The sequence below is a fragment of the Mus pahari genome, chromosome 2 (assembly GCF_900095145.1).
Source record: "Mus pahari chromosome 2, PAHARI_EIJ_v1.1, whole genome shotgun sequence".
NCBI lineage: Eukaryota > Metazoa > Chordata > Mammalia > Rodentia > Muridae > Mus > Mus pahari.
In genome coordinates this window covers 652,265-664,364 of record NC_034591.1, presented here as the reverse complement: position 1 = coordinate 664,364, position 12,100 = coordinate 652,265, and the positions used below count along the sequence as shown (strand labels likewise).

The window sequence follows — 12,100 nt, the reverse complement described above, 5'->3', positions numbered from 1 at the left end:
CAAGTACAAAATACATTTTATTTATTCAAATCATGTTGGTTTTCAGAATATTTGAAGTAACACACAAAATTATATCAAAGCTATATTTTAATATCATCACATTCCACACTAAATTCTTTACTATTTACCAAAAATAACTTTTTATAAAGCATACGATTTTGTCTAATATAATCCAGACCGCTGATCTATTTTTATGTGTTTCTCTCAAAAATTAGAAGAGCTTATGAGCATATCATACAAAACTAAGTGGTATATTACACACCAAACATAAGTACAGATTCTGTACAATATATGTAACAGCATATACATACTACATGAGACTACATGCTTTAAGCCATATTTTCAGAAATCTTTCATGGAAAAAATTCTACATTACAAAATGTGGTGGTTTGTACTCAAACTCAAATTCTTTTCATGAATTTCTTTCAGAGGGCATTAGTTGTCCATTTAACTTCATTAGCAGCTTTACCACAAGACCAGCCTACAAAACAAAACATACATTAACATCAAATGTGAAACCTATAAAAAGCTTAGAAGACATACAGAGTAGTGGACATTATCATATTTATTTGAAAGGTAAGTTTATTAGGGAGAGAGAGCATGTCAAGAAATTGGGCATATCGGACACATCTGCAAACCCACAAACTTAGTTCTATACCTGCACGCGTAAACCCTTTTCATTTAAGAACTCCTTTTGCGACTGAAGGTGAAGGGGTTTGCAACCCCACAAGAAGAGAAACAGTATCAACCAACCAGACCCCCCCCCCCCCGAGCTCCTGGGACTAAACCACCAACCAAAGAGTACACATAGAGGGTCCCATGGCTCCAGCCACATATGTAGCAGAGGACAGCCTTGTTGGGCATCAATGGGAGAAGCCCTTGATCCTGAAGGCTGCATGCCCCAGTGTAAGAGAATGCCAAGGCAGGGAGGCAGGAGTAGGTGGGTGGGTGGGGGAACACCCTCATAGAAGCAGGGGGAAGAGGGATGGGATGGGGGTTTCGGGTGGGGGGCGGGAAAGGGGATAACATATGAAATGTAAATAAAGAAAATATCCAATTAAAAATAAATAAATAGAAAAAAAAAGGACTCCCTTTGCCTGGCCTAGCCTCAGCCCTGTAGGGTCAGAGCCATCTTTTTCTGGTTCAGTTAAGTAATTTACCCACCAGCTTACTTGCCCTACTTTAGATCACATATCTGCCTCATGGCCCAACCTAAGGAAAGCCATATTATCACATCAGACACACAGCCAACACAGGAGTCCACATGCCCAGATCAAATGGCAAAAACAAGGGCAGCATGATTGGCCAAAACAGCATGTCTCCCATCAAACCCACCAGTCCTACAGAAGTGTTTTGTAATGAGAATTACCTTGATGAACCTCAGGACATAAGACTCAAAAAAATAAACATTAACATTAGCAAAGAGTTCAAGGAATTAAAAGAAGATACAAATACTTTATTGCACTCCAAGAGGATAACAATAAACACTTGAGTGCTGCCCAAGAAAATACACGCAGCTGAGCAAAATAACAAAAATAACTCAGGATTTGAAAACTGAAATTGAATAAAGAGAAACACAAGCTGAAATGAAGAGGTAATTGAAAAACTCAATATGCCAATGAGAAAACTCAGGTAAAGTTTAACAAGTAGAACCAATCTGAGTCAAGCAGATGACAGATACCTGGACTAGAACATAAAAAGATCTAGACTGAATAAATGAAAAAATAAAAAAATTAAAAAGCATAGAAAAGAAACATACAGGAAATGTGGGATACTGGCAAAAGATCAAATCTTTGAATTACAGGCACAGAAGAGGGAAAAGAATCCTAGGACATTCAATGACATAAACCAGATCTTTAACGAGATGATACATGGAAACCTGCCCAAACTAAAGACACATCAAGAGATAAAAGATGGACACAGAACACTAAAGAAGTAAGACCAAAAAAGAAACAACCAAAAGTATATTACAGTTAAAACACTAAGTTTACATAACAAAAAAGAGAACGACAACTCCCCACAAGTCACATACATAGTAAAACCTATCAGAGTAACACCTGATTTCTCAGTGGAAACTCAGAAAGCCATAAAAGCCTAGAGGAATGCACTCCAAGTTCTAAAAGACAGAGCACCATTGCAAAACTAGACTACTATAACCAGGAGAACTATCTACCATGGCTGACAGAGAAAGAAAAACATGCATGATCTAAACAGCCTATAAAAATTCATATCCAACTACAACAAAAACACTAAACACAATATTGGAAGCAATGCTTTGAACTAAAGAGAGAAATAAATAAAGCCAAGAGACCTTGAGGGGCAGGGTGAGGATGGGGAGAGACAAAATACAACTAAGAATACAAACCAGCAAAAAAGATCAAGATGACTACAATCTACATACACCTTTCAATAATAACTCAACATTATCGGCCTCAAGTCATCAATCAAAAGAAACGGACAAGCCTGGATTAAGAAACAACCCATCTATGTGTTGCTTAGAAGAAATTCATTTTAGCACTAAAGATAGAGATTACCTGAAAGTAAAAGGAGAGAAAAAATATTCCAAGCAAATGGGATAAAGGAGCAAGCAGGTACTGCTATCCTAATATCTGACAAAATCAACTTCAAACAAGAACTAATCAGAAGGGACAGAGGAGGAGAGAGGGAGGTCAACACAGAAGGACAGAGGAAGGGGTAAGATAAAGCCTCAAGGAATCATATTTTATATTTACCTAAAATCATACACAATACATGTAAGTGTATGTACATACACACATATGCGCGCACACACACACACACACACACACACACACACACACACACACACACACAGCTTCCCACAAGACATAAATTAACACGGACTCCAGTACTAGGAATGAGAAACCTCCTACAATGGCTGGACAGGGAGTGCAGGTGACTCCCCAAACAAATATAGACTACTGATATAGTCCTTGGTTGTCTCTTTGGGTTGAGGCTGGAGGTAGTCCCCTACTGATAAAGACACTGCTCACTTAGGACACAGGAGTTGGATATTTTGAGATGGATCTGACCTGAAAGCCTCTTCCGTGTGGTCTAGCTTTCATAGTTTCAGAAAATACTATGAGAGCTGCCAAGGAAGCAATTAAGCAGTCCTATCCAGCTGCATGACATCAATGAGCCATGTCAATTACTAGTATGGCAATATATGCATAAAGGAGCAGGAAATAGCATTTACATGCCAGTGATGATCAACAACTATCTAACTGAATCTAAGGCACAAGAGGGAAATCACGCCTAGTACTAGAAACCTAGCCAATTTCCCATAGCTAGTGAAATCATTGACCTTTGAACATCCACTTTGCCATATAATTCCTTATTACATTCTGAATCTTATCCTTATACCCACAGATAAGTGTAAAGCCACCCCTCACAGCAGATGGAGAGCATCACAGAAAACTATAACTGGACACAAGGTAGAGATTAATGGCGCATGGGGAACCCAGTGCCAACTAATACATCTATACTATGGCTCCTAGATCTATGGCTCAGGGAACACTACAGGAGAGAAGATGGAAGATCACAAGAGCCAGAATCTCAGACTCTGACAATCCATTGTGAAATAGTCTCTCCTAGAAACAGCTGGATAAGTAAGACCTGAACAATGAATATCAATATAGACATGTTACTATGGAAGGGAGCAATTTTACAAAGATCCCACTCCTAGACAAAGAACTACTATAGCAAACTAATGAGTGCTGGACGAAGAATGAGACTCTCTCAAGAACGAGCCCTCCTTTTGGTTGTTCAATGCAAGGTGGTTAGCCCAGAAACCATACACACAAGCAACAAAAATGTCCTCAGCAGGTTGTATTTGTATTTGTGTACATGTATACATGTGTGTACATACATACACATATAGGTAACAATTAATAAAGAAAAAGAGGATATCAACTTGGGGTGGGGTGGGAGGGCCTGGAGGAAGGGTACATGGAAGATACTGGAGGGAGGATGGGAAGGGGGAAAGTGATGTAATTATCCTTCAATTAAAAACATTTTAAAAAAGAAAAATAAATTGGGAATAGGGGAAGAATTTATGTAGATCTTGATGATGGTTAAGAAATGCCAGAGTATGGTTCAGATAGTATGCTGGTCAAGAAAGGGGAGAACTTTAAGAAGAAGGCAGGTAATAACTAGTCAGAATTACGGGAAATGGTGTAAAGAAGAGTTTAATCGCTTTAAATCAGAAATATATTAGTTTGTCAGGTTTCTGGCTCCTTTAATTAAGAAGGGAATCCCATTTTCATCTAATACTAAAGGTTTCCAGAGAAGTTAAATGAATTAAGTATTTAAAAAAAAGAACTTTAGTAAAACTATAGTTTACTATTATTAGTCAAACTAATTTATTAGTACTTGCCTGTTTTGTGTGTACTATAAAGCTCATTTTATTTTCCATACTATGGATTTGAAAACAAGTACCAGCGTCTCCCAGCTGCCACGTAAAGCAACAATACTTAAGACTGATGAGTAACGCCTGCAACAGAAGTAGAAATTATTATGCTAAAATAGAGCTAAAGGTAACATTTACTCAGTCACGGTGGTGCATGCCTTGTTAAATCCTACTTCTTGGGAGGTAGAAGCTGAAGATCAGAAATTCAGGGTTATCCTTGGCTAACAGAGACCAGCTACATGAGACTCTTGTCTCAGAAATCTAACAATCGTCCTAAACAAGAAATGCAACAACACTTACTATCACTTACTTGTTTATAATTATCATTAAATATAACTGTTCTGGATATCATTTTCTTAAAGTCTCTTTACAGAACCCACACCAACTTCACAGAGCCTGAAGGACCCACAAGGCCAACTCCAGAGACTACCATGAACAGTAACAGTGCTTGTATCAGACTAACAAACATTCTTATAGATGCCCATTCTCAGTGACTTGGAGCAAACAAGCTCTTATTTTATGCAGGTTAAAAAGTAATATATTCAGTACCTTTCATGAATTTATATTTATATCTTATAAATATAAATATATAAATATATATATATACATACATTAAACCAGTGAAAGCACAGTGGTAACTTAAAAGGAATACACCTAATCACCTGAATTATTTTTTTAAATTAAAGCTAAAAATAAGTCTAAAAAAAAAAAAAAGAGAAAGAAAAAGAAAAAGAAAAAGAGAAAGGGAAAGGGAAAGGGAAGGGAAAGGAAAAGAAAGGAGAAAACAGGTTCAGGTAGCAAGTCTCAATTTTATGGAGACCAGATTTCCAATAAAAGTACAACTGACCCCATACATGACAATAAAGCCTGCTGATGGAGAACTACACACAACGAAGAGAGGATTCTTAAGACCCTAGGCAATATGAAGAGCCAGGGTCCACATGGTCTTTTGATGAGATCAGACTTCTCCAGAAGGAAAAAGCTGCCGTTGTTAAGAGGTAAAACCTACAATTGTCAAGAAGCTAAGAAACAAGAGTAAAATGAATCAAGAAGTCATAAGTGAAAGGGTTAGCTGGAAACAGCAAAAGGAAAAGCAGCAGAGTGAGAAGGCATGTCCAGCAGCCAGCAGACATGGCAGCAGTAATGGAAACAATGTGCTCTGCAGAAGGGCATGTGTGCACAAACTCAATTCTGCATGGATGTATACTGCTATTTAATAAAACCGACGACACAGGAACAAACATAGTTCACCACACCGAAACACTGAGTAACAACACAGTTCACTTTATGTGAGTACGACAGACCAGTCTCTGATGGACTGCTTCCACGACTTCAAAGAGAAAGAAGGCAGAAGATAATTGACATTTAAAAAAAAAAAGCTGCATTCTAGTTTCTCCAGAGAACCAATTTCTAAAGAACAACAACCTACTTGATGACTAAAAAAATACAATCATCTTAGATCTTTCAAAGTACTATAAACATATCAGTAGCTTAGGAGCAAAAACATGCTTCCTCTTTGGCTCAACCACTTTTTTATATACCTAAGGGAAACATTCCCAGTTATATTTTTATCTGTTCACTTATTTTTAAGATTTATTTTTTATCTGTGTGTGTGTCTTCTGCAAGAACAGTAAGTGCTCTTAACCTGAGCCATCTCTCTAGCCCTCTACTTAGAAATTGAGTATCTTACTCTGAAAAAGAAGTCTGTCAACTAATAACATTACTATAACCCTTTTGCCTGTTTTCTCAATTATCCAACTCCTGCATCAGAATATTATTAAAATATAAAATGTTGCATTAGATTGCTAATTTATCAGTTCATCATTGGAATGCTTTTTACTGTTATTCAAACTTGAAATGCTACCAAAAGCCAAACCCTACAGCTCAGAGAACCAGTGGTGTTGCATTCATACCATTATCATCCAGTTCTACCAGGAGGGATCTGTGAACATGGGTACACAATTTGCAGAGGAAAAACATCTGGAAACAATGCATTTTTTCTCATTTTATTTCCTCTTCTTTTCTTTCTTTTTGTAGGTGTGTGGTTCTGAATGCACGTGGAGTCCAGAAGTCAATGCTGAGTGGTTTCCTCAGTCTCCCGTTGCCTTATCTTTTAACATAGGGTCTCCTCTCACTGAACCTGTAAGCTCTTTTACGAGACTGGATAGCCGCGAGCTTCAGGGATCCACCTGTTCTCACTCACTGGGCACTAGGGTTACCAACAGGCACTACAGTGCCCAGCTTTTCATTTCTTTTAAACAAACTTAGTTCACAGAAATAGAAAAGTGGCCCACAAACCACACAACAGTGGCCTATGTGTTTATAAACCAGTTTTAACAGAAATAAGCAATACCCAGAAGCAAGCAGTAAGGAATTCCAAGAAATCAAACTCTATATCAAGTATGAAAATCTGTTATTCTGCCCTGTGTTTGTATTTTATTCTCTAGATCCTCCCGCATGTTAGCAGCATTGTAAAATTACTGTTGCCTAAAAGACTGATGGCAAGTTCACATGGATGACTGCATGTTATCAGGTTACTCTAAGAAGAGACTCCAGAGCTGGAGAGGTGGCTCAGTGGTTAAGTGCACTGACTGATCTTTCAAAGGACTCAGGTTCTATACCCAGCAACCACATGGCAGCTCACATCACAGCTGTCTGTAATTCTAGCTCAGGGGATTCAGCTCTCTCTTCTGGTCTCCTTGAGGACCAGGTACACATGAGGCACACAGACTTACACACAGGTAAATCACCCATACCCAAAATATAGAACTTAAAACAAAACAAAAAGACTCCACAATAAGACACAAAGATGAGAAGAATAAAATTAATGAAGTTTCCAAACTAAAATGTCCTTTGGAACATGATCTAACTTTGACAAATCTTAATAAGTGAGGCAAGATTTTTACCAGATTACTATTATAAATCAGAAAGATGTTCATCCTGCCTAGATGTGTTGACTATGTTAAAAATAACTGTCTCTGTATTGGACCTAGAGAACTAGTCCATCAGTTAAGAGCACTCTAGAGGACCTGGATTTGATTCCCAGCCATGGCTGCTCACAACTTGTAACCCAGCTCCAGGGTGTCTGACCCCTGTAGCCTCTGAGGGCAACTGCACTCACAAGAACATACTGTATGATATATAATTATGCTTGTAACAGACACGATAAAAATTAAAAATAAATATAAGAACAAAGCTAAAAAAACTATCTAATGAATAGTCATATTCCCTTCCACACTAAATCTTGTTCCCAGAAGAGCTTCTTATAACTAATCTTAATTTTCAAAATAAAACCCTTTTGTCATACACTACACATTTCTTAAGTCTGGAGTCCTCCCACACCACCTCCTTCTAATTGGTCTTACTATGTATTTTAGGTTAGTCTACCTTCAGAGTCATACGCAACCTTCCTATCTTAAACCCTCAGATGCTGGGATTATAGATAAATGCTACTATGTTTGGGTAAGTATTACTTTCCCTCTGTGTGAGAAAAAATGAAAAGCCAAGTAGTTTATAACTCAGAAGAGGGCCCTCACCAGAACATGACGATGCTGGTGCCATAATCTCAGGCTTTTAGAACCGTCAGAAACAAGGGCCTGTTGTTCATAAGTCATCCACTCTATGGCAGGTTTTTTTTTGTTGTTTTTTTTTGTTTTTGTTTTTTATAGAAGGCTGTAAGACGGATGCATAACGAAAAGTGTCTTTTAATTTGATTTTGAAATGGTTTGTCTCCTGTCACTAAAGGCATCAATAGATTCTATTTTTTTTTAAATGAAATATGAGACATGTAGTGGTGCATGCCTAGCATTTAGGAGGCTAAGTGAGGCAAATCTCTGTGAGTTTAAGGTCAGCCGGGTCTATATAGTGAGTTCCAGAATGCCAGAGCCACAGAATAAGAACCTGTCTCAAAAAACAAAAATCATCTTATAGTAATAAATCTGCATTTATATAAAGATATTTTTTAACTCCCACAATTTCTACAGCAATATTAGCACACTGAAAAGTTCAGCATCCTTTTCACATAAAAGTAACGTTAAAAATATCATTCTAACTCAAATACTATTTATTATACTGTATGGACAAAAGTATTACAAATGCAAAAATAAATGCCATTTCTAGATTCTTCAAGGAAGATGGCAAAGCTATTCTAAATAATACATGCTATTACTACTCAAAAATAGTTTAAGAGCTACCTTAGTTTCCATGTTTAGGAGATGAAGTCCTTTTATATTCACTGCTACATACACAGGGATGACTTTATGATTGCTTGGGCTTGCCTTTGTAAATATCTGTCCTGTGAAGAAAGCTGCTCCGTACGTAGGGATCTCCCAGCAGTTCTGCAGAAACATGCGCTGCAGGTGGTGCATTTCCTTACTGACACCCTCACTCAGACTAAGATTCTGAAAACAAAGTAAAGAGATGTGACCGTTTAATAAAGCAAACAGGTTAACTAGCCATTTCTAAAATCAATATCCCCAAACAAGAATGAAGTTATGGTATATTATCCCAAGTGTATTTTTTCGCTCGTTGCCTTAATATTAAAAATAAACCAGCTAAGATTCACAGTGTTCTCTATTCTAGTAGACTGTATTATTTCAGCTCTAACTCTAGCCTTTACCAGAGTATACAACACACAGGAAGCACACAGAAAAAGGCTATATTTCTAGAAATAAACACATCTTGCTATTTTCCATTTCAGGCACTGTGAACTAGAAAATTCATTGTCTACATTATAACACTAATACAAACAGCTATAGTCACCTCCACTTCTGTGGGGCAGCTTACCTTGTACTCATGGAGTATTCGGTTGATCCAGTGAGGCGCCTTGCTTTTCAGTTTAGTAATAGGTACGATGGATTTCAGATTTTCTTCACTGGAAGTACACATGCCAACATCCTTAAATAAGTCATCTTTAGTAGCTAAAGTACAATAATCCTTCTGTCACAAATGGCACCAAATAATGTAAATTTTAAGCTGAATATGATGTTTTAAAACAAAATGTTCCAAAATCTTAATGTTATCAGTTTAGTATTTCCTTCTTCAATAACCAGAAAATATTTTCAAAAGTTGAAAGATCACATTAAAAAAACTTTAGACATGCTAAAACCTGCAGGTGCCATCGTACCTGGCTAGCAATGTATAAATACTTGGCAGTAATATTAAAACTGTGTTGGTTAAAGAGAATTTTGAGCATATGATAAACGTTGTATTAAACACTTACTTTAAGAATCCTTGTTTGTGTTTTTTACTCTCATAATTCCCATAAACTATTTGTAACAGTAGACTTGCCAGTGTTATCAGTTTAGCATCAGGAGCTGTATAAAAGCCCTTCAGTAAATTATATCTGGCTTCATCAAAGAGAATAAGAATAGCTAGTGGGTCTTCAATCTTAAAAGGAAGAAAATATAATTTGGTTATTAAGCTATAATTTGCTTTAAAAAACTTTTATGCAACTTTTTCTTACCCAATACAACAAGCTACAACTATATAACTGTGTGTTTATGTTGTGTGTATATGCTATTACTATACTAGAACAAGGGTTAGCAAGCATTTTTTTCTAAAAACCATATAAGAATACTTTAAGTCATATAATTTATGAGTCACATAATCTATCATAAATATTATAGCATGAAAGCATCAACTTTTATATAGATATGGAAATCTGAAATAAATTTTTACATGTGAAATATTGTTTTTAAGCTACTAATGTTCTATAAAAATTCTTCAGTCTACAGGCTACATGAGAATAGGCAGCAGGCAGAGTGTGGCCATAGGTGGGATACAATTTGACTATCTATAAATATGATCACAGTTTATGCTGTTAAAAAGTTATAGCACAAGTTTATCTAAATCTTTAAATTCATAAAACATTTTCCTATTATCTATGCTTTTCAAAATACAGTAGTGAACCTTAAAAGATAAAATGTGTCAATTCTTAGAAGAGCAAATGAGGTTGAAATAAGCTTCTTTTAAGGCAAACTCTTATTTACTTTATACTTTCAAATACATTAAAGGAAGAGTATAGTATTTACTTACATTTAAACAACTTATCTAATAGGATTAATATTGACAATGTTAAACTATACATATATTTCTACTCAGAAATAATAATTATTGTCTAAGTATTTCCAAATATAAGTTATAACACCAAGTCCTTATGGTTGAAAGATTCTGATAAACCAATCAAAACATTTTTTTAGCTTATAATACTCTATCCACACAATCCTTAAAAAAAAACAAACAAAAAACAAAAAACAAAATCCACCCCTACACCACCAACCACAACAAAACCACACCACAGAAACAGATTTTTCTGTTAAAAAAATGACAAGAAGACCATTCTAATTTAAAAGACACTAATAGGTACCAAATACAAAGTATGAACATTGACTAGATCCTGCAGGTTAGAGCTTATAAAGAATTTCTGCAATAACTGGGAAAATGTTAATTTGGACACCAGATACTATGGTGGAAACTTAATTTTCAGTTAAAAAGCCTTTATGGATAGGATCAGAGGTGAGGAGGACTCAACATCTGTCCCAACACCACGAGGAGTAACTGGGACGAACTAGATCCAAGGACACAGGAATGCCACCCAACCAGTGGCTTGGGTTCCTTCCAGTCTGGGTTGGTGCCCTGAGCATACCCTGGGCCTGAACTCTGCAGCCAGTCCTACAACACCCAGAGGAAGGTCCATTCCCAGATACTCTAACATACCCAGGATCTCAGGATCCCAGGATCCCAGGGGCTTGGTCACAACAGAATCTCAGGGTCCCAGAGGCAGATTTACTCCCAGGAGCTCTGACACACCCAGGATCTCAGGATCTCAGGATCCCAGGATCCCAGAATCACAGGATCCCAGAGACAGATGGACTCTGAGTTCTGACACAGCCAGGATCACAGGAAGGACAGGCTCCAGTCAGCTATAACAAGGACAGGTAACACTTGTGAGAACCAGATGGCAGGAGGCAAGCGTAATAACATAAGCAACAGAAACCAAGGTTACTTGGCATCATCAGAACCCAATTCTCCCAACAAAGCAAGCCCTGGATATGACATCACACCAGAAAAGATTCAGATCTAAAAATCACTTCTCATGATGATGATAGATGACTTTAAGAAGGACATAAGTAACTCCCTTGAAGAAATACAGGAGAACACCAGTAAACAGATGGAAGCCCTTAAAGAGGAAACACAAAAATCCCTTAAAGAATTACAAGAAAACACAATCAAACAGGAGAAGGAAATGAACAAAACCATTCAAGATCTAAAAATGGAAATAGAAACAATAAAGAAATCACAAAGGGAGGAGACAATTCTAGAGTTAGAAAACCTAGGAAAGAGATCAGGAGTCATAGATGCAAGCATCACCAACACAAGAGATAGAAATGAGAATCTCAGGTGCAGAAGATTCCATAGAAAACTGACACAACAATCAAAGAAAATGAAAAATGCAAAAAGTTCTTAACTCAAAACATCCAGGAAATCGAGGGCACAATGAGAAGACCAAATCTAAGGATAATAGGTATAGAAGAGAGCAAAGATTCCCAACTTAAAGGAACCAGTAAATATCTTCAACGAAATTTTAGAAAAAAACTTCCCCAACCTAAAGAAAGAGATGCCCATGAACATACAAGAAGCCTACAGAATTCCAAATAGCTTGGACCAGAAAAG

At 36.9% G+C, this 12,100-nt stretch overlaps 1 protein-coding gene across 2 annotated transcripts in view; it reads right to left on the bottom strand.

Annotated features, from left to right (window-relative positions):
• The window catches only part of Krit1 (KRIT1 ankyrin repeat containing), a 35,426-nt gene continuing 23,326 nt past the window's right edge, over positions 1-12,100 (bottom strand). The window contains exons 13-17 of one of the 2 annotated variants that reach the window (XM_029535018.1): positions 9,648-9,814; positions 9,212-9,299; positions 8,620-8,826; positions 4,394-4,510; positions 1-481 (exon numbers count right to left, since the gene is read on the bottom strand). In XM_029535018.1, coding sequence (XP_029390878.1) covers positions 413-481; positions 4,394-4,510; positions 8,620-8,826; positions 9,212-9,299; positions 9,648-9,814 — 648 coding nt within the window. In that variant the 3' untranslated portion in view covers positions 1-412. The remainder of the gene's footprint in view (positions 482-4,393; positions 4,511-8,619; positions 8,827-9,211; positions 9,300-9,647; positions 9,815-12,100) is intronic. The other variant, XM_021188538.2, reaches the window with a different exon arrangement.